At 42.4% G+C, this 23,851-nt stretch overlaps 1 protein-coding gene across 1 annotated transcript in view; it reads right to left on the bottom strand.

The window, feature by feature from the left end:
- The window catches only part of ZNF804A (zinc finger protein 804A), a 68,381-nt gene that overhangs the window by 19,484 nt on the left and 25,046 nt on the right, over nucleotides 1-23,851 (bottom strand). Inside the window, exon 3 of the mRNA XM_088675887.1 lies at nucleotides 2,328-2,458. Coding sequence (XP_088532013.1) covers nucleotides 2,328-2,458 — 131 coding nt within the window. The remainder of the gene's footprint in view (nucleotides 1-2,327; nucleotides 2,459-23,851) is intronic.

Raw genomic sequence — 23,851 nt, 5'->3', positions numbered from 1 at the left:
GTCTTGGGAAATTTAGATTCAAGGCCCTGCACAGCAAAGTGGCTATCTGTGAGTATACCTCAGCGTCAGTTGCCAACCTGTGAAATGGATGTGATAACTGTCAAAGGTGTAAAAAGGGGGTACATAATTCATAGGAATTACAACTAACACTTGATAACCCAAATTCTCAATTCTCGGATCTATATTCTTGAAAAAGTGGTCAAATGACATCTCTCTTAAATCAGGGTTAGGGGTGACCTCCAGTCAGATGTTGTGGTACTACAACTCCCATCATCCTTGACCATTGGCTATGCTGTCTGGGTCTGATGGCACCTGGACAACATCTGGAGAATGCATTGCTGGATACTCCAGCCTTACAGATTATTTTTTGTCAGTGCTCCACCTGGTTGTGAGGTATGGTATGTTATTGGCTATGTCTTAGAGAGCTATTCTTTCTTATCAATGCAGTAAATCTCAGAGCAGTTTTGCATGAGAATTCAGATCTCTTCACTTGGAAGTCCACTAAAAAACCCCATGCTTATTGTTTTTAAAAACGTCAGAAATGAAGGAAAATATAGGACTTTAGTCATCACGCATAATTGCCTGTCAGTGCAACAGGAAAATACTTCATAATGGCAGCCAAATAATTTAGAATGTGCTAAGAGCAATGATTTGTGGTGATGAAGTAAATGCTATTAGCAGTTTGAATGTGTGAGCACACCTCAATAAAAGTTGTGACACGAATTGCACATTTAAAGTGTGACATACATCAGCAGCCATAAGGGGCCGTCTGCTTGCCATTTCCATAGTATATATGGTTTCTGACACTGAGAAGCTGTTGCTTAATGCAGTAAAATGTTTGACTTCGTTCTTCCCACCCAGCATATCCTTATATTGCCACTACACATATTTTGATGTCTACAATGGCTTCATGCAATCCCAGATGGGAGAGCAATATGCGTGTTTGCAAACTGTCCCATGAGATGAAAGATGGAGAGCTACTAGTGATAAAGGATGCAGAGAGGCTACCAATGATAAAAATGTGTGACATCCCTGATGTTGGACCAGATCATCTGCTTGTTACTCTGCATGTTGCCAGTAGTACTGATTGAGGGTTGGGCAGGGGGAGGGAAAATTAGGGATGTTCTGCCATCAGTCTACAGTGCTTAGCATCTTCACACTGTAGCACCCACTATTCCCCTGGGACCTTGAAGATTTTTTTCCACATGGGCAAATTCCTTTGCAGGTTTTGACTCAATCACTGGTACCTCCTCTTTCTGCAGGAGGCTGTGGACTCTCCTTCCTTGGAGGTTTTTAAGCAGAGGTTGGATGGCCATCTGTCATGGATGCTTTAGCTGAGATTCCTGCACTGCAGGGGCTTGGACTAGATGGCCCCTGGTGTCCCTTCCAACTCTACAGTTCTACGATTCTGTGATAATATCACCAGGTAGCAGGTGGTGGGATGGATCTCTGCCAGAGACTCTGTAGACCTGTAGTCCATCAGAGTAGACAACATTGGGCTAAAGTGTCCAGTGATTTGACTTTGAAAAAGCTAAGTTCATATCTGCTTGCACAATGGGACTTCCTCTTCCTCCCCTGTTCCTGTGCCTCCCAACAAATCAAAACAAAACAAAACCATGCGCTGGAAGGGGCCCCCTATGGGCATCTAGTTGCTCACTGTGAGAACAGGATGCTGGACGAGATGGGCCTTGGGCCTGATCCAGCACGTTTTTATGTGTGCAGGTGAGAGTAGATGAAAGAGAAGTCTTGTTGTGCAAATGGAACTCTACTGTACGAGCAGAATGACAGCGTTGGCTACAGCTCTATTATTCCACTTCCTCAGTTGCTGGTATGTGAAGTCCCTGAATCAGCAACCTTTGTGATCAATGTGTCATTTGCTATCAATAAGCTGCTTAAAGCAGAATAGGACCCAAATTTCAGAATGAATACTACACAATTGGACTGGGTTGTGCAATATTGCGCAGACTAGCAGCAAGCCAGCGTATTCCTTTCCTCATCAGTGGTGTCCTGTCAAAATTCAAATGACTGACCTAGTTTCCTAATGTTTTCTACTGCTAAACCTGATTTATTAAATATATATAGGACATGTTTTTAACTCAAATACTTGTCATTTTAGCTCTGTTGAAAAAGTAATGTTAAAACATTTATTTCTTTGCATGGTGTCACATCTAATTGCAACATACAGTTCAGAGAGTACCAAAAATATATAGCTACTTTGTTCTGGTTCGAGATCTTAATAGTCACGAAGCATTCTGCCATATCATGTCATCTGGAATACTCTTCCCCCTTTCCCTGTACTTTTTACCTTTCAATAACTTTTCACTCACCACACAGCTTCTTTTCTCAGTTCAGCTAACTTGTGTAAGCGTTGAAGGGCTTTTTCTTGCTTCCTTTCATCTTTTCTTGATTTGGAAGCTACATTTCGGGCAAACTCCCTTTGTTTCAGCTCCTTGAGTCTCTATTAGGAATAATGAAAGCAAGGTCAGGGGGAAAGGGGGAGGAGAGAAACATTTAATGCAAAAAAAGAGAGAAAATATTGCAAAATAATTTAAGAAGCCATTATTTTCAGTTCTCATTACACCCTCTGATTTATTCATTTATACAAACTGAGAGTAGCCCCCAAATTTAGCATAGCTATGATGGTATTTTGTTCAATTGCTGGTCTGTCCCCTCCTTCATGATTACTTGTGTATTTTTTTTTGGTAGCATTGGCGAGGAAGGAAGGCACATGTTTGTGGTTCATCTCAAGCACCAAATATCTTGGACTGGCCCTTCTTGTTACTCAGCTACAAGACTTCCAGAATGTCAATATTTTCAGGTGGAATTCAATCACATACCAGCAAAGTCAGGTTGCACGGTTATAGCTGATTGGGGAACTTTAGCAACAAACTTGCTTCCCCAAAAGGATTGTTCTGGAAAGCACAGGATGACTCCTGTTTTGATGCGCCATCATCTAACCTTTCTGCAGACAATTTGGAATGAATGCTCACTAAACAGTCAGTGCCATCTAATCTACCTCAAAACCAAGGTGAATGTTCAACAAAGCGCTCACCAAGCAGCGCCCTAAGATATTTATCCAAAGCATTCAATATAAAGCAAGCAGGGAACTAGCTGCCTTGAAATAAAAAAAAGAAAGAACTCTTGATATAAATCCTAAAATCAAAGGCTTCAAAATGATAGATGAGAAGGCAACATTCTTCCGCATGCCCAGGGGGGTGGATTCCATTCTGGCAAGGAAAAGGCAGACTTCCCTCAGACCAAGCTGAGACAGAGACCAAAGACACAAATTAAACTAGTAAGTAAGTAAGTAAGTAAGTAAGTAAAACTTTATTTATTTGTGTGGCCTACAGGCCATTGCAACAAAGGATTCATATTACATAACCTGGTAAAAAAGGAAAGAAAAAAGAAAAAATGCTATATATAACAATAAAATGTGCTGTCTCGGGATTCAGCATAACACAATTAAAATGAAACAGATGAGATCTTAATTATATGTTCTCACAGGAGGTGCTATTGTCCTTCAGCTGGCGGCCCTCAGTCTCATGGCCCTCTCAGTAAATCAGGCTACCTTCTCTGTTGTCTGGGCAGTCTGGTCTGCCAGGAGGAAAAACAGTATATCCTCAGATGGGTGGCCCGAAATGGCGGATACCAGCGGTGTGATGATCTCATCCCTAAGGTCTTTATATAGGGGACAGGACATGAGTACATGTGATACAGTCTCCACGCTGTCAACTCCGCAGGGACATAGTCAATTCTGGTATGGTGTTTTTGAGAATCGACCTTCAAGGATGGCCTTCAAATTAAACTACCACCTGAGATCTGCGGTTGGGAGGTAGAGGGGTGGATGGACAAAGCAGCCACCATCCACCCTGCTGAGAGCCTGAGGGCCCTGCTGCTGCCTCTATCCACCTGGTCCAGGGTGGGGCCAGGTTTTATAAGGACTGCTGGTGCTGCTCAGCAGAGAGGGCTTCTTCTTTTAAATTGCTTTTTTTAAAAAAATTATATCCTTGGAAAAAATCTTTTTAGTGTTTTAACTGTTTTGTCAGGGGATCACCACCAGGGGTCAGCGGAGAGCCCAGCCGAGCGGTGCTAGGGCTCTCAGACAGGGAAGACCCCAGCAAGATGGTCCAGGAGGAGAGGGATGCTGCCGACTCAGAGCCACCACAGGAGGTGTCTGGAGCGTCAGAGCGCAACACCACGGAAGGGAAGGTTTCTGGGGAGAAGTAACTGAGCAGCTGAGGAGGGGAGGGAAATGTTGTCCATCCACCCCCACCCCCCAGTTACACAGGGGGGAAGGGGGAAGCACCGGGAGCAAAAGAGGAGATTTAGGGCGCCAAGGATACTTTGCTGGAGAAAGTCCCGCTGAGCAGCACTTCCGGATTCTGACTCGGATTGAACAGTCATGGACCTTTTAGCTCTGTGCTCTACATATGTATATAATAAAGCTCTGTAAAAACCAGCTACGGAGTTTGGAGCCTCTTACTCGTCTGAAGCACCCAGGCGCCCTGACAGTTGTCCAAAATTTTCAGTTCAGTTCTCTACTGTTCCACACCAGTTAGTGGTTGTTGTTTTTATTTGAAAAAGTTCTTATGAAAATTAATCAGAATTTTAGTGTAAATAGATACTTTTTTTGGGGGGGGGGGTATAATTTGGCCTAATATACATTATTCGCAAAGCAATTTTCCTCAATGTAATGCATATTTGTGACATTTTCACCAATGCATGTACACTTTACCCCAGTATATGCATCTCTGTACACATTACTTGGTTGGAGTATTGCATTGCAACAGATAGAGAAATGTGCATTGTAAGTTGGGTTGCATATTGTTTCCGAAAGTGCAAATTTGGCAAGTTCACCTTTAAATGTGAACTGAATTGAATTAGTTCCCCATTCCTAATCGGAGGAGTGGCTGTGGAAAAGAGTTGGCTGTTTCCTCTATGATGGCACAGACATATCATAGCTGCCAAGTTTTCCCTTTTCTCGCGAGGAAGCCTATTCAGCATAAGGGAAAATCCCTTTAAAAAAGGGATAACTTGGCAGCTATGAGACATATAAAGAGGATCTTTGTATGTGTTTGGGGGGGTGCAGTAAAATTGGGGTCTTCTTTTGTTATACAGACAAGCATATTAAGTTAATCAAAGTTCAGCCTTTCCAATCTGACCCTAATCCAAATAACAACCCCCAAAATCTAACCAATTACATTTTCAATCTTGAAAGGTAAATACATTCTACCATAGTGGTTAAGATGGACAGATGAGACAATCAAATGCTACACAACTTTATTAAGTACAATCTTCAAAACAAATATTTACACTATGGATAGCAATGGTGCCCCTGTCTTCCCCCCCACTGGGTTGCCTCAGAATTATTACCAACTGCTTTGGCACATCTGAGCTCAAAAAACATTTTAAGGTATATGTTGAAATAAACAAGGGAGTTGGCAAAAGGAATTTGCAACATTCATCCATCTGATCATTTGTATTTTTCATTTCTTTTAAATGTTTCCAGCCTGGTCTTAATCACAAGTGATCCCAGGGTGGGGTAAAAAAAAAACCTAAAAAACAAATTGAGAACAATTACAACAGCATCATTCTGCACAATAATATGAGAAAACGTGAGCAGGGAAGCCCATAAAAATGGCAGCCATTCACATAGTTGACTACATCTTAAAAGCTAGTCTAGGAGCTAATAGTCATCAAAGGCCTGAGCAAAGGTAGTTGAATTTAGGGGCTGGAAAACAAACCAATACAACCCTTTTGTTTCTTCTGTAGTTTAGAGAAAGATCCTCAGCAACTCGCTCTGAAATCTACCTTTCACTCCTGACCTCTCGTCCATCCACTATAGTCCTAATTAGCCTAATATTGTCACTTCCTGTGCTCTGTGCTTCCACAAACTCACATCTACACAATTCTTCACATGTCTGATTTAAGTCTGTTATTTATAATGGCACATAGATTTATAATGGCATATAGGAACCTGTGTTGTGCCAAGTTGTCACACCAGTGATCTGTCAAACGGAGTCTTGTTGGCTCTGCAGAGTGTCTCCCAGATCTAGTTGGAGACACCTGGAGCTTTCTGCATGCTGGTCTACAGCTCTTCCTTAGCAAGCACCTAGCAAACACACTGCTGTTCAGGAGGCCTCCTCTCCATTTCCTTTCCTTTCCTTTCCCTTAAACTGCAGCCTTTGTGAAGCATTTGCATGAACCTAATTTATTCACCCTTTAGTAGTTTGGTGTACTCCCTTTCTCATTTTGAGTGATACTAGCGCCGTGCCATCTGTCTCTTCAGATGCTGTCATAAACCTTAAAAAGATGCCGAGAAAGAGCAGAGTGAAATATTACACTCGTGGGTTAATGGGTATTACTTGTCACTTCAGTAGCTCTGCGTGGCTTTTCAGGGAACCCTTGATGGGTACAAATAAATGATTTGGAAGTTAAAATAATCATGACCTCTGCTGTAAGTATTCCCCAGGTGGAGCTTGCGAAAAACATTGCCGTCTGTTGCAAGCTAGAAACAATGAAACGAGGGCATTTTCGACAAGACTTTGGAATATTTGATAGCTGCACTATAATGCAGAATGCTAGGTTATCGAGGCTCCATTTCATAAGATCCAGCTCTTATCTAAAAAAGCCAATGCAATTCTGGGCTGCATCAATAGGAGTATAGTATCTAGATCAAGGGAAGTAATAGTACCACTGTATTCTGCTCTGGTCAGACCTCACCTGGAGTACTGTGTCCAGTTCTGGGCACCACAGTTCAAGAAGGATACTGACAAGCTGGAACGTGTCCAGAAGAGGGCAACCAAAATGGTCAAAGGCCTGGAAACGATGCCTTATGAGGAACGGCTTAAGGAGCTGGGTATGTTTAGCCTGGAGAAGAGAAGGTTAAGGAGTGATATGATAGCCATGTTCAAATATATAAAAGGAAGTCATATAGAGGAGGGAGAAAGATAGTTTTCTGCTGCTCCAGAGAAGCGGACATGGAGCAATGAATTCAAACTACAAGAAAGAAGATTCCACCTAAACATTAAGTAAGAGCTGTTCAGCAGTGGAATTTGCTGCCAAGGAGTGTGGTAGAGTCTCCTTCTTTGGAGGTCTTTAAGCGGAGGCTGGACAGGCATATGTCAGGAATGCTTTGATGGTGTTTCCTGCTTGGCAGGAGGTTGGACTGGATGGCCCTTGTGGTCTCTTCCAACTCTATGATTCTATGATTCTTCTTTGAGGATCGAAGGTAGCAGTTGCAACCCCCTTGGTTGGTATTAAAGATATTCTTCTCCTGTCTGTGCAGATTTGGACACCAGGAGCATCTACACCACAAACTTAAACTGGTGAAACTATTTAAAAAACCTGGCTCTCTGGCCAGGCAGTCATGCCCCCAAGGCTGTGCCATGGCAACCATGCGGGTCCAACTGCCAGGAAGGAGGTGGAGAGAGGATGGTCCTCAACCAATGCCCACCGGGGAAAGAGTGAGTGTCCATTCTGTGGACAAGGTCAAAACGCACACTACCCCCAGTGATGAGTAGCCCAACTCCAGGGAGGGTGGGTGGAAGATCTGATGACTGAAGTGACAAGTGGGAGTGGACCTGAATGAAGTCCCCAAGGGACTCAGTCAGCTCTGTGGCTCCACTCCCTGAGTGTCCCAATCTCTGGATCCATCTGTTATTGATCAGTTTGCAGGCAAACCAGATTCAAAATTCCCCAGTTGCTGAAAGAGGCTGCTGTGTCTCCCACTGGCTGTGGTACCATGCTGTTGGGTCTGCCTGAGCGGTGGGTTAGTGCCATGAGCAACACAGTGTTACGTACTGTTAAAGGTGAGCAGTATTCTTACAAATGGTTACAGTTAAAGGTAAGCAGAACTCTTGCAAATTTTCATATATGCACAAATATATATGCTGCTGCCAAACTACACTTACGAATCGATGACTAGGTCTGCCTAAGACTACACCCACAGAAAACAGCCTGTTTAAATTTGGGATTAAGTGCTTCTTTCACATTCTCACCTTCTTCTTTACTAGCTTGCAAATGGAAGAGCTGTTTAAGGACATGTAACAAAGCATAAAAAAGGCATTAAAATGTGGAAAACCCACACATTAATAAAAAAAAGATACTGAGAAACACATTAGCTTCATTCCTGAAGACTAGACAGGGACTCACAATGCATTTTAGATTCTTTTATGACAGAGGAAGAAAAGTTCCTGCCTTAAGGGGCTTATGTATCTAGAATATGAAACAGGGGAAGCTGTGGAGGAAAGGGAGGAAAACAGAGGCAGGTGGTAAATTGGGGGGGGGGGAGAGATGGGCTATTATTTCAGTTACAGGTAGAATGAGAACATCCGGGCCCTGTTGGATCCAGCCAAAGGCTTGCTGTCCAACATGCTGTTTTCGCAGTGGCCAACCAGATTCCCATGGGAAGCCAGAACGGGCATGCCTCTAGATGCCAGTTTCTGGGAATCTCAAATGGGGGAAGAGTCTTATTGTGATCAAACCCTGCTTTCAGGCTTCCCATAAGCCTCTGGTTGGCCACTGTGCGAACAGAATGCTGGACTCAATGGGCCACTGGCCTACTCCAGCAGCGCTTTCCTTGTGTCCCCCAACTCTGATTGCCAGCAACTTTTATTTAAATGACAGCCATGCCATTATGAAGAGCGATGCGGTATTGGAGACAGGGCAATGTCTCCCCTGCACCTCCTAAGATAGCATAAGATAGTCATACTACCAGTAAGATTCAACTACCAGTCTGGTCAGTTTTCCCCCCCTACATGGAATAGGAAGAGACCATAGGTGCCAGTCAGGCCCCCTCAAAATTCAGATTACATTTGGCTCCAACCCCTGGCTCCTCATGATGTTGTGCAACATCAGGATATTGTGTTGGCCCCTCTCAATCATCTTGAGAAGTTGGCACCATTTCGCCCTAGACAATAAAATCTCTTGGGCTGGTCTAGTACTTAGGTCTGGTTACAGACTTTAGTCACCTCTGTTCTACTGTAACTTTTTTTTTTTTGCCCAAATGGTGTATTCACCCTTGGGCAACACTCCACATACCAGTGCTGGGTATAATCACCACACACTCTTGCATCCACACATGCAAACACAGATATAGGGCATACAGGTCATCCTCCTCCTTAGCTGTTCTGTGCAGCTAGGAGGCAATTTGCATCCCTATCAGGAATAGGAATGTAGGAAAGGGACAACTGTATTCTCAACAGGGCCTGGGCTGGGTGGAGAGATTTAACCATGTCCATCTACCCTGGTGCTAATTTCTTTGCTCCACAGCTGCCAAAATTAGTGGAGTCTTTGGGCGCCATGGCTGGAGGTTAGCCACTTCTGCATTAGAGCATGGGAACTTTGGGGGAGCAGTTAGAAAAGGTGGAATATGAGAAGATCTTTGAAGGAAGCATAAGGGGAAGGGCACTTGCTTTGCATGCAAAAAGTCCCAGGTTTTGTGTGTGGCATCTCCTGGGTAGTATCTAAAAGACCTGAAATCTGTTGCTGGTCAGTGTAGACCAATGTAGTTCTCTCCAGATGTGGGTGGATTACATCTTCCATTATTCCTGACCATTGCACATGCTAGGTGGGACTGATGGGAATTGAAGGACATTGTGGTAGCTACTCTTGGTGTAGGCAAGAGCAAGCTAGACAGACAAATGATCTAGCTTAGTAGAAGGCAACCTCTTATGTTTCCAGGGGACATCAAGCAGATTTTGTAGGAGATAGTTCCAGGGCACACTGTGTTGTGACCATGCACAATATTAAAAAAATAATTGACCCTAAATCCTAAAATGACAAGAGTTATGTAGGCTTCTTGAATACAAGTGCCTTCCTCATGAAGAGGTCCTAGATAGCAGATTTGTTTTGGAGGCAGAAAGAAAGGTAAAATGACTCTACCGAAACTATTCAAAGACTGCTTGCATGCCTCCCCTACCTGGCTTTTACCTTGCACCTTTTACTTTTTTCTTATGGATTTATCTCCCTGAGATTTATTTTAACATAATAGCCCTTTAAACAGCTAAAGACTGCTGCCTTAAATAACATATACATCTGCACACACAATAGGGAAAGAATTTTCACCCCTTTTCAAAAACCCATTATTATGACCCTCTTTTATCATCAGATGGCACCCATCTGATTTTTATGGCACCACCTGGGGCTGGAGGCAGCTTTTTTCAAACCCTAGTGGCACACCAGTGATGAAACAGTCATAGCATAATGAAGTAAACCCAGTCCTGCTCAGGAACGGCCAAATTTAGAGATTGAGCTCATGACAGAATCTGGATGTCCTGAAGTTTTATTGACATTAATCTAGGATGACTCACTGCACCCTGTCTAAGTCTGGCAGAAAAGAAAACAAGTATTGCCACCAGTGGGATGGGGAGTGAGGTCCTCTGTCTCTCTCCCTCTTCCCCCTCACTATAAGCTAAAACAACAACAACCAAGCATAGGATTTGGGTAGCTTTAAAAAGGAAGGGAGAAGTTATACAGTGACAGGCTAAAAGACCTTGTAGAGCTGAGGGAAGCCATTGGCTGATATTGGTCATAAGGCTTCTGGCAAGAAGGAGCAGTAGCAGCTTATTCTAATGAGGGCAGCAATAACAATTAAGTTACTTTGGGACAACCTGATTTGCCGTATTTTTTTCCATGTATAAGACGCCCCCATGTATGAAGATGGCCCCTATTTTTTTTTAACCCAGAATTAAGAAAATGAAACCCTAAAATAGAAGTGAAAATCTGGATGATTGGTGGTAGCAAGTTGTTGATCTTTGGGGGGACGATCACCCTCAAAGCTTCCAGCATGAGGTACATGCAATGCCCGGTAGTGCAGAAGCAAAGGCAGTAACCGGGGCACCACACACTCCTCCTTGGTGGCAGCTACTGCTGTGGGGAAGGAGGCTCCCAAGCAGGATGCCAAGAAAGAGCTGGGGGAAGGCAGTGGCCGCTCTGCATTGGGCCATGCCGTTGAGCAAACTGAGCTGAGGAAGGTGGTGAGCAGGCTGGGAGTTTGAGAGGGGAAGAGGAAAAAAAGGAAAGAAGGGCAAGGAGAGGTAGCTGAGGCAGCTCTCAGTGGTGGCGGTGGCAGCTGTTCTCAACCCCGTGGTCGAGCCAGCGGGGGCTTCAGGAGGTGAGCCAGTCACCAGCATGCAGCCCAGAGGGGGTGGGGAGAAAGGGGGGGTGGCAGCAGGAGCAACCGCCTCAGCCCACCCAAGCCAAAATCCTGGACATATGCTTAAATATTTTTAAAAATTCTACAGGTGCCCATATTCTGTGTACAAGACGACCCCCAATTTTTTACTAATTCTTTAAAGCAAAGAAAAAAACCTCGTCTTATACACGAAAAAATACAGTGAACGTCAGGCTGGCTGCCTTATTTATTTTTTAAATTGTAGTTCCATTAAGGGGAAGTGAGGTATAAACGTTTTAAATGCTAACGCAAGCTCCTCAGACATATCAAACGTGTGCTTCCAATGTTTGTGGCTATTTGTTAATAAGATTGCCCCCCGACATCATAGTGTTAAGATTTAAAATATACACCTAGAAGGTTTTCCTCAAAGCTTACTTCTCTTGTTAGATCCATCTGTTATATGCCGCTAAAAGAGACAGATGTTCATATACTGAACATGTGAAAGGGCATGATTGTGCTAGCAGAATCCACCCCTGACTTCCATCTTGACAGAGTGCCTGGACCATCCAAGTGCAAGTCATTGTATGAGTTCAACTCATGATGCTTCCATTTGCAGGCTCCTCAGTTTGCTCAGGCTAAGCCTACACAGGCCCAGGACTCTAGGCACACCATCTTCCGAATGGATGGAGATTGGGGCTATGAACAGTTGATGCAATCCCATGCCTCAATCCAATCCACATGTTCACTGAGCATCTGGAGTGACCTTCTAATGTGTCAGAGTGAAAGTGTCAGCAAGAAGAATGCTGATCAAAAGAGAAAAAAATTATGTGGAGTAAAAGGTCAGCTGGATGAAATAGAAACTTCACAAGTTTTGGTGACTGGAGCTGTAGGCAGTAAGTGGGACAGAAGTAAGACAGGAGAAAAGGCTTGGTGCAACGGTGGCCAAGGGGTGTCACTGTCCTTCCTCCTTCCAGAGGCAAAGGGAATGGGGAAAAGGATGCAGAGTAAGGATGTTTCCAGATTGTTGCTATTTTGAGTGGAATTCAGTCACTTTCCGGCAAATTCAAGTCGTGGTATTCTCGTTCATTGGGAGGTCTTTGTGCAAGAAAACCTGCTTCCCCAACCCAAAACTCCCTGTGATAAAGAAAATGGCAGGAAAACACCCTGGAAATGGTGGGATAACACTAGTTTTGACACAATGTGCTCTAACCTCCCTGCAAACAAATTGGGATGAATGCTCAATAAACTGATAACTTGGAGTTGCCCTATGTGGTAGGATGAGCATAAAAGGAAGAAAAGAGGCATGTGGAAATGGGGGTGCGAGAGGCCAACTGTAATGGAAATTGTCAGACCATGCGTACTTGCCCAAGGCAGTGATATAGACCAACTCTGTGCAGTCCAATTTTGATTTAGATAAGTTTACATCTACTGCTAATTGATTCCTTTGTCTACTATTGCTCTGCTAAAATTGCAATCAAAACTGGAATAGGGTTATTTTATGCATCTCTGGGTTATTTGTGGGCATAGGAATTAGTCCATATTTCCCCCCCAAAAAATATAGTCCGGCCCCCCACAAGGTCTGAGGGACAGTGGACCGGCCCCCTGCTGAAAAAGTTTGCTGACCCCTGAGCTAGCATTTAGCTAGCAAGGGCAAGGGGATACTTTTAAAAGATCAAGATGACTTCTGAGGCACATAGGCCTCTCTGTAAAGCGGAATGGACAACATATTGTGCTTAACAACCACACGCTAACACATTTGTCCTTACTTGCAAACCGTCTGCTTTGGCATGAAAATTACATAGATCTGCACTTTATGAAATATTCTTCATTTTTGATGTAAAGCAGAGGTCAGCTCCTGGGAAAAGAAGACAGCCAAGCTTCTCTGCCCAAGGGGGGTGGGGGTGGGTCACACTTGTCTAAGAAACCGTTCTTTTGGAGATTCAAATGTCTTCTTCTTTTTTAAAGTGAGGGTCACCTTAAAGAGCAGCTATAAAGCAACATCAGCAGCCCTAAATCCTTAAACCTAAGCTGCTTACATGCCTATATCTTCAGAAATGGGACAGAGGAGACATAAAAGCTACCCCCAGGTCACATATATCAGTACTGCAATTAGCCAAGTGGATTTCCTCCACAATTCAGTGTGAGAAAGGAAGATGGATTTTTAATCACCATACTTAACACACGTGTCACATATCTCATTTTGGCAAAAATACAGCCGATTTGAAGTACACTGCCAGTGAGATGGTGGGGTGTGTGTAGAGACAGGCCAACATACTGTCCTGTTAACAATACTCTCTTAGTCAGGCTGCTAAGACAATGGGATAGATATGGTGGAGAGGATTCCTTTTCCTCTCTGTAGACCTGATTCCTGGTATTCCCAGACATTATACAATAGTCATCCATCCACATGTCATTATGCATAATGAATGCATTTGATTTCCAAAGGGATGCTGCGCAGGTAATAAAATAAAATACTTGTTCATGTTTGGACACAAGTCAAACAGAGTTCAATGGGTGTGTTTGTGTGTTTTACTCTCATATTTATCAAGTAGGAAATCGTCAGACACATAATTGTCTGTCCATTTGATGTAGTGTAGAATGGCTATCGCCACCTCATATGATGAGGCCTCGGAACTGGCTTCTGTTGGAAACAGAGAGGTAGATAAGGCAGATATTTAGCTAGATGTTAAGAACTTCAGATCCTGGATCAGGGGTAAGAAAAGACCAACAGCCTCATAAGGACCTGATATAGTCAGCAATCTTCAGCATATACTGAAGGAGGCTGACCACTGGATAACTGTTCTGATTTAAGCCTGAAGGCAGCTATATTAGTCATTTTGGTGGGTTAAATATTGCTTGTGCCAGAAGGTAATCATCTATGTGTCTTGACTGTGCTTGGAAAAAGCTCTCACGTATTTGCTATTGGACAAGATTTGAAATGGGAGGCCAGTGCGATACAGAAATGGAATTGAAATGTCAAGTGAAATTTGAAGTAAAGAGAGAAAAATGACTCCCAACTTGTCTTTAATTTTCTTGGTTGAGGAAAGCTCTTCAAGGTGTTACTGCAAATTTATCTTTATAATTAGAAAGCTTGTTCTGTTTCCTAGGGAAGCCAGTGAGTGCTTTACCACTGACTTCAGCGAAGGCAGACGGGAGCCCCTTAAAATCATTAAAAATAATTACCCTCCAACTCCAAGGCAATTGCCACATGTAGCAGTTTTTACAGATAAACAAATGGCCTCAAGTTTTATGAATCTTTTGATTATGAATTTAAATAAATCTGAAAGCTAGGATGCTAATTCCAGTTTTACGGTGTTTCCTTTGGCCCTCCCATCACTAATATTTATGAGGTGCTCTTGGGATTTTTTGCTGAAGCTAACAGAAATATCCTAAAGCTCTGCAGTTTGGCCAGACTGCAGTTATACACATTAAAAAATGTGGCATGTTTTCAGAGGTGGGCATAAGACCTTGAAACCTGGGAATTGGGTTGGGTGTAGAGCAGAGCTCAGTCCCAGGTGTTGTGGTGCGATTTGGCAGCCTGGTGCCCTCCATACGTTGTTGAAGTCTAACTCACATCAACCCCAAACAGCCTAACTGATGGTGAGAGGTGATAATCAGGTAAAACAAAATGTTAAAAAAAATAATCCTTCCAGCAGCACCTTAGAGACCAACTAAATTTGTCATTAGTAACCAACGTAGTTGGTCTCTAAGGTGCTGCTGGAAGGAATTTTTTTTATATATTTTTTGACTACGTCAGACCAACACGGCTACCTACCTGTAACTAGATAATCAGGTAAGGAATGGTTGAGGTAAGATATATGAAAGCCAACCTCAAATCATTTGAAACCCTTGTACATAAGTCCGTTAATTAAAAGCAGGTAGAAACAAGCAAACAGATTCAATGTCTACTTAAAGGCAGATGAATGTAGCACAACATAGCGGTAATCATTTCAGTTTTTTGAAGAATTGCATGCTTGCATCTGGCAGCAAGAACCAGGGAAGAACCAGAAAAGGCAATACCCATGCTTACACGGGATCCCCCATTCAACAACAGATTTGTGGAGATCTGCTTCCCCATGTGTTGGCACACTAACTGGATAAGAGGAAGAGAATGGCAAAATGCTTAAAATAGAGTAGAGTCCTGTTGATAGTCATAGTTTGGGAATACTTTCAAGTATTCATTGAGTCAAATGTTGTATCAAGGCTGTAATCCTATGCAGACTCACAGGAATGTAAATTCCTGCTGAACTTGGTGTGATTTACATCTGGGTAAACATATATAGGATTGCATTGCACATATTTTTTTATTCTTCAGCACCACTATGATTCTCGAAACCATTTAGTAATAGTAAACACAGTATGATTTGCATATTGTTTTGGAAAGGGCAAATTAGAAAGTTTGCCTTTAAATGTAATTTGAATTTCTTCCCCATCCTAACTGTGATATAGTTATTGGCTAAAGGGAAGCCAAAACATATTGAAACATGTTTTAGTTTATAGTGCATTCAGAAATGTACACATGATAAAGTACAAATTTCAATATACAATTAAATATGAATTGTCATGTATTTTTTATTTAAAAACCCTGCAATTTTCTGCAAAAAAACAGGAGAGAAGAGATTTATGAATGAACATATGTGAAATTGACAAAGAACAGAAGCAGACCAATTCAGCTATCCCTATTTAGTAATGCTTTTGATTCTCTTCTAGGTTAGTATATGTATAATTAGTATCCAATGCAAAATGAATATGCTAAATTAATTTCATACCACATTCAGTTGTACTCTCATCAGTTCTATTGAGGTTCTTGTATCATATCCATTATTACAGTATTTGAGCATGGCATTAAATAAGATTTCAATATGCAATTTGAACTGATTAGCTTTAAAAAATTGAGTTATGTTAATCAGCCCAAACTAATATGCAGTATACGAACCCATGCTTCTTGCTAATTGCAACAGGAATACATTGCTGCAATGCAAGAATAGCAGAGAAATTACTCATTGTGAGCTGTGGGTTTAAAATAACCCATTAGTTGGATTATCCCATTCCAGATTTGATTGCAATTTTAGCAGAATAATAGTAGACAAAGGAATCAATTAGCAGAAGATGTAAACTTATCTAAATCAAAATTGGACTGCACAGAGTTGGTCTATATCACTGCCTTGGGCATTGATATTCCGGCAAATTCAAGTCGTGGTATTCTCGTTCATTGGGAGGTCTTTGTGCAAGAAAACCTGCTTCCCCAAAACTCCCTTGGATAAAGAAAATGGCAGGAAAACACCCTTGAAATGGTGGGATATGCACTTTGAGGATCACCTGAGGCTTTATAATCCCACCTTAAATGCTGAGATGATCCACAGGAGTGCTGTTAAGTTTCCCCACTTATTTCAGGAGCCTAACTTGTGTCTACTAGAAGTCGGGCATTTACTGTTGGCCAGTCTCGTGTTCTGGAGGAGAGATTTGGCAGGCATCCTTGCTGCTAATTTCCCAACATCTCTTGAAGACTTTTAAAAAAAAATGCTACCAGGCCTGTTCAATTGTTGAAACTATTTTGAGATGAGCCAGTCATTTCTGAAACAAAATAAAAAAATTCCTTCCAGCAGCACCTTAGAGACCAATGTTATAAGCAAAAAATAACACCAACTAAGTTTGTCATTGGTATGAGCTTTCATGTGCATGCACACTTCTTCAGACCAACACGGCTACCTACCTGTAACCAGTCATTTCTGTGATTGCTTTGTATTGTTTTCATTGTATTTAATGATTTATTGTACTTGTAAATTTAGTTGTATAATGCCATTGTATTGTGTATGGCAGTGGTCTATAAATAGGTTTATTAAACAAATAAAATAAAGTTAAAAGTTAATATGTGGAAGTGGACCTATCTGCCTCCCAGGGAAGTGTGAGGGACAATAGCATTTGTTATTGCTGTTAAAACACTGACACTTAGGTAGGTCTCAACTATGTTTATCAGTTTACATTCCCTTTGTAAAGAACCACTGCTATTGGTGGAACACACTGGATTCTCTATTACAAGAATAGGCACCTTACACCAAGGCAAAAAGACTGCAGAGGATTCAGCCAGGAAATGTAAGAAACACAAGATCGACTGCTTTGAACAAACTCTATTCCCCCTCCCTTTTAAAAATAAAGTGCTTGAGAGCTATTCCGTGTCCTTGAGAAGCTAGAAGGCAGTGGAGCAGCAGCTACAGTCAGCAAAATGAACCTAATACCCCATTCAGGGAACATTGTCTCTGCAAGGTAGCGGGTGACTCATTTCTCCCTTAAGGTTTCCAGAAATGCTTGCGAGGGGCACTCCCCCCCCCCGCCCCTGCCATTGCCATTAAATAGTTTACAAGTTAAAAAAAAAAGCAGACTTTGGTAGGGTCTACACAGGAACTGGGAAACTCCAGTTGTGAGGAGAGACACTTTGCTTAATATAGGGAACCTTCTCTGATTTAATCCCAGGGTCCCATCTCTCTACATTTCTTAATGAGGAGATCCCAAAGGACATCAGACTAGGAAAATAATCTAATCCAGTTTACTGAAGAATTCATAGAGTTCCTCGGAAGGAGATGACACCCATCCCCATAATTTGCAATTTGGAGCCCAACCTTTTTGCTGCCTCAGTTATTATTGCCTACAACATGTTTGCATAACCTTACAGTCAAGTTCATGGTGCTGAGGCATAAGCTGTTTGGAGAAAAGTGACTAGAGATACTTCAGGGGAGAAACTTACATCAGTGGCTCATAACACCACTTTTTGGGGGGAGTAATACCATAAAATTATATATCAATGGAAAGATAATTTAATGAAAAATGTAATGCAACAAAGTTTGTTCAATTACCTGTATTTTATCAAAAGGTATAGCCAAATAACCAGAAAAAGGAAGCACAACTTGCTTAGGTTGATATGCAGTAGCTTTTCTTCATTTCGAACTTCTTTAAATCTATCTCCTTGCCATAGCTGCCAAGTCTCCCGTTTTCTCCGGGAAATCCCCATTTTTCCAGCTGTTCCTAGCTGAAAAAACAGGTTTTTTTTTGTTTTTCCCCCAGTTTATTCTGGTGTGGTGGCCATTTTGGAACTGGGCGGAGCATGCTCAGAAGTGACTTTTGATGCTGCTCTGCCCAGTTCCAAAATGGCTGCAGTGCGACTTCTGGCGCGGCAGCCATTTTGGAACTGGGCAAAGCAGCATCAAAAGTCACTTCTGAGCATGCTTCGCCCAGTTCCAAAATGGCGGCAGCGCCACTTCCGGTCTGCTGTTTCCGGCCCGGTCCCTTATTTCTCTGACAGCAACTTGGCAGGTATGCTCCTTGCATGGAAAGCAAGTTGCCATCTCCCTCTAATTTTTATCTCCCATTTGCACAGAACCTCATCCCCTAACAGTTAATTGACTTCACTGATACAACACAACTATGTTGCATCAATGAAGTCATTTAACTGTTAAGGGCTGAGATTCTGTGTGACTGGGAGATAAAAATGAGGGTTGAACTGAATGTTATCTGGTGAACAATTATGCCGTACGAAATAAATCCTATTTGGGGTTGGGGTATGAGCTGAAATATTTACTGAAGCATTACTAAAAATCTTATCATTTGCTTCTATAGGTCATAGTGTAAATACACTACTGGAGAGTAAGGTCCATTGAGCTCTCTGGGACTTACTTGCAAGTAGGAATATTCTGTTGACATATTTGAAGTGAACCAGCCTGATTTGTACTTCTCAGACTAATATGTGGATTGGAACACAGGTGTCCTTCAGTTTTTCCACTTTTCTGAATTTTGTAATGCATTTCTTGACTCAAAAATATACCAAAATACACACACTAATGCATGTTTCAATGTGTATTTAAAATGTGAAAATGCATATAAAATGTGTATCCTGGGGTAAACGTGTAGGAAAAATGCATATTTTGAGAGGAAAAAAATACTGTATGCTTAATAAGATGTCTGTGTCTCTCTGTGGGTGGAAGTGTCCTATGAGCACAGACAAATGAAATGGATGCAGACTGGAGCCTAGAAAATTGCACTATGTTGGAGTTAAATCCTAAATTCCAGATTTTGTTGAATGTCAGCATTTAGCATTTAGTCAGCTGAATTTGGGGAAGGTCCGAAAGCATAGCTAAAACAGCAAATACAGGCAACCACCTTGACAGAAGCCCCTGCTGTTTGTTCTCCGAAATGGGTAAATATAAGTCTGTTTTCAGATATTCACAACATTTATCTTGAAATTTCATCAACCAAAGACGAATGATCTACAATCTATAGCATCCTGGAAAGGCAAAATACCACCGAAAGTTTTGTTACTGATGAAGTTCAGTGGGAGCGGCATTTCACCACTGAAATACTGTTAAACCAAGAAAGCAGCAATATCATGAACTTGGAATAAATAAATAAATCCCAGAGTACTTAATACTAGGGCTTAAACAATACATTTTACACCCTCTCAGGTGCTCCATATAAAGAAGATGCCAGGTATGTGTTTCCCAATGAAAGGTAGCCATTACAAGGGGGAAAAGGGTAATTGCTTTTATACTGCATACCAATTTGACACACTGCACAGTTTAGAAAAGGGAAGGGGGAAAAAAAGAGGGCAGTGCAATCAGTTGGCACCACAGGGGGGAAATTAATAGAGAGGGTGTTTAATTACCTGACTTGGAATTTGGCAAGAGTGTGAGGGTTGACACTCCTGCTCTTAAGAAAAGTGTTATGGGAGTTTAATTATCACAAGCCATCAGGGGCTTGGTTTTATGTCTTCAGAAATGGCAGGGGCCGCAGCACAGTGACACATGGCTTCAATACTCGCTCGCAAGGGGAGGGCAGTAACAAAGAGCCGCCCTTTCCCAAGGGTGAGTGCTTTTTGCAGCGCAAAGAGTTAAAAGGACATCTCTTTCCACTGTGAGTTTCCCCGTAAGCCTGCTCAGCTGGCAAAATCAAAGCACGCTTAGTGGCGTGGTACCCGGCGAGAACTACCAGGCAAGTCTGTTTTCATTAGTGAGGGGCAAAGGCATGAACTGAAGTCCTTGAAACTTCCCCCCCCCTCTCGTTGTATGCAAAACAAACAACAGGGACAGAACCCGTTGTGGTATGGTGGTGAGAATGCCCGACCACGAAGCTGGCTGGCTGGGTGATGCTGGGCCCGTCAGAACTCTGAAACCAACCTGGCTCACAGGATGGTGAGAGGGCAAAATGAGGTGGGGGAAGGCAGTGCATGCGATCTGGAGCTCCTTGAAGGAAAGGGAGGCTTTAAATAAATAAATCCCCGATTCCCACTTTACAAATGAAATGCACAAATCCAACTGGGGAAAAGTCATCTGCACAGCCCACTAGAGCCCTTGCTCCACAGATAAATATGTGGAGAGGCTTTATCGAGAACTAATTTGACTCACCCTTTTCTTTTTATATGTGATAATTGTATGCGGCATTGCGTTCTCAGTTCTCTCCTGGTTTTCCCCTCCCCTCTGTATTCTCATTTTGATTTCTGATTTTTGTTTTTATTCATTACATTCTTTAGTCTTACTGCATTTTGTATGTACTTATGCCAGCAATCACTCTGTATTATGAAGAATGACCATAATAGTAATAATAAAGTTGTTTTTTCACTGTGCTGTTGTATTGTGAGGGGAATAGTGTTTGTATGAGGTACGTTTTTCTTTACATTGCAATGTAGTCGAAGCAAAATTCCAAGTGTGGTTGATACTTGGCCAATAAATTATTCTATTCTATTATTATTATTAAAAAATAAAATGAAACCTGGGAAGGAGGGCCAATTGAAATGAGCCAGAAAAAAAAATATCATTATAGACAAACCCTCATATTTCCTCCAGCTATTTCGAGGTTTTCATCTTTTGGCCAAGGGCTGGACTAGACATAACACTAAACCAGAGGTAGCCAATGTAGCATCCTTCATATGATGTTGGACCACAACTCATCCCATGCTCTTTAGGACTGACGGTGGTTGAAGTCCAACAATATCTGGAGAACACTATGTTGGCTACCCTAGTTCTCAATAAAAGCAAGACATAGAGGGAGTTTTCATGGAACCATGTCATGTAGGGCAGCGTTTCTCAACCGCTGTTCCGTGGCACACTAGTGTGCCGCGAGACGCTGGCTGGTGTGCGGCGACGTGCGGCGACGAGAAGGGCGATTTGCATTGTCACGTGCCTGGTGGCCGCCAATAAACAACGCTGACCCACCGGAAAGCAATATTTCTCCTCCTCTTTCCCAAAGCTCAGTGCAAACGAGCCTGGCGGCCGCCAATACACAGCGCTAACCCGCCGAAAAGCAGCAATTGGCAAGTGTTTCTTACAGTCATAATTATATAGTCAATATAGGGCGGCACAGAGTTAAATTTTTTAACTTTTTTAATGGTGGTGTGCCTCGTGATTTTTTTCACGGAACAAGTGTGCCGTGGCCCAAAAAAGGTTGAGAAACACTGATGTAGGGAGTATAATCCTTGTGAAAATCCTGCCTTCCCAGCATGCTGCAATTATCTCTGGAAGCGAAGCTCTCCATTGCACTAATGTGGTACAAATCAGAGGGTGGAGTCTTTCACCAGAACAGAGATAGGAAAACTTTTCTAGCCACATTCCCTTGTGGAACCTGTAGTGAAATGGGAATGCGCCATCCCATGCCCTCCTGTTGCCCAGCCCCTCACTTCCACTGGCACCAGAGCATTCCCCTCTCATGAAACTTGGCAAGAACTAGGGTGTTCTGCAAGGCATTGCCACCTGTCTTTTCTACCCCAGGGGCAGGGAAGATGAGCAGCAACACTGCACGCCAGAACGCCTCCTTGTTGCCAGCGAGAGAAGGGTGTTCTGGTGGCGGCAGAAGTGGTGGGCTGGGCTGGGCACCTCTTCTTGCACTTCCATCCTCATGGGTGGGCTGCCTCTGGATCTTTGTACACATGCTAGATTTCAGACATGTAGTAGTAGCCAGAGGGTTCTACAGACACTCATTCAGCTCTCCATCCATAGAGGCAAGAGGCTTTGTCATAGTGCAAGGACACACCCCAGCCAGACAAAAAAATAATGCTTGAGGACAGGGTAGAATAGGACAAGAGAATTGTATGACCTGGGGAGACCAGGGTCCTGTGAGTTCCCAGAGCCCAATAGAAATGCTCCAGAGGTTCTCCATCCTTGCACTACAATGCTGCCCCCAGATACATGGACATTTGATAAGATTTGGCTGACTGAAGATGGGTTGGCTTCTGCCTTTAAGCTACGTGTAAAGCAGTCCTGAGTCCTATTTGCTCACAGAAGAGGAATGGCAACACCCAGAACAGAGGTATGACACCCTGAAGTGGCCAACTCTTAAAAGCTGACAAGGGCTGTCAAGTTGTCAGAATGAGAGAAAAGCCTGCACAATTAAGCTAGCTCATAATGCATTCTCTGGAGAGGAAGAATGTGGCGAATTTGTTTTGGGGCAATTGTGTTTAATAAATAGATGTGTCACTTGCTGCATAGTTACTTTCTAAAGCACCCCATTAAAGCATACTAAAGGCCAAAACCTCTCATACCCCCTGTCACATTAAGCAACAGCCAGCCATTACTTCATATTTCAGGCAATTTTATTGTCTGTGATAGCACTTAGAATGGGGGAACAAAATGGGTTTCTCAGCAGTGCACCGCACAGTTTTCATTGCAGACATCATCAGAGCTGCCTGCTCACAAAGACAACCATTATTTTATATTTCTACTGTTTCTCCTACAAAACACACGCACACAATATAAAATTGATCCAAATTGCTGACTTCAAAACCTGTTCACTTTGTAACAGTAGGAGCAGCAGTTTTCTTCCCACTCAAAATGGTCCAGATCTTTTCTCCCTTACCATGTCATCTTTGCCTTAAACTCCTTCCATCGTTTGTATGTGTTCAGTAAATTATCAACACAAAGCACATGTGAGTTTAGTCATCCTGAGAACAGAATGCCATATAACAGATATACAAGCCTTATGCTATCACTGTAGCAAATGTACTGTATGATCTCGATACCGGATTTGAAAATACAGGCAACTTTAAGTGAGTTTACTGATAAAGTTTGTGCTTGCATCCTAAATGAAGAAGTTCATCTTACTCTACTGCTTAGGTAAGATTGTAGGTTAACAAAAAACCTAACAAAAAACAAAAAAAATCCCCCTTTTGAGAAATGTTGCTAGACTTCTTCTTCTTCTTCTTCTTCTTCTTCTTCTTCTTCTTCTTCTTCTTCTTCTTCTATAAATTTCTATACCACCCTTCATCCGAGGATCACATGACACTTGAAATTCTTCAGACTTTCCCTTAAATCTTAAGTTGTTTTGCCCAGACAGGATCTGTCAGGCTTACGACTCCAATTTTGCTTTATATGGAATTCAGTGGCACTCAAGAGAGGTCCAAATAAATAACAGGCAACTTCTGCTAGTCTTATCAGAACTCATTCAGCCTCCCTCAAAACTCCATGGATAGATTTTGGAAACACAAATTAGACTCTAAATTGGCCCACACTTTCACTTCAAGTGAAAGTCTAATCACATTCCTGTGGCACATCAAATTCCAGCTGTGATTTGCAAACAAGCAAGTTTGTTGGATCATGGAGGAAAAATTGGAAGAGAAAAAAACCATAAGCCAGATAATAAAGAGAATGGTGTGATCCACAAATGGACAGCTTCTACTCTGAGTTTGCAAGTTCGCAGTCAGCCCCAGAGCCTATCTGCAGCTCTTTCTACTCCTTTGTATGAATGGAAGAAGAAGAA

This window comes from Zootoca vivipara, chromosome 1, assembly GCF_965207765.1.
Source record: "Zootoca vivipara chromosome 1, rZooViv2.hap1.1, whole genome shotgun sequence".
Taxonomy (NCBI): Eukaryota; Metazoa; Chordata; class Lepidosauria; order Squamata; family Lacertidae; genus Zootoca; species Zootoca vivipara.
Note: the sequence above shows the minus strand (reverse complement) of the source record. Positions and strands in the feature narration are given on the sequence as shown.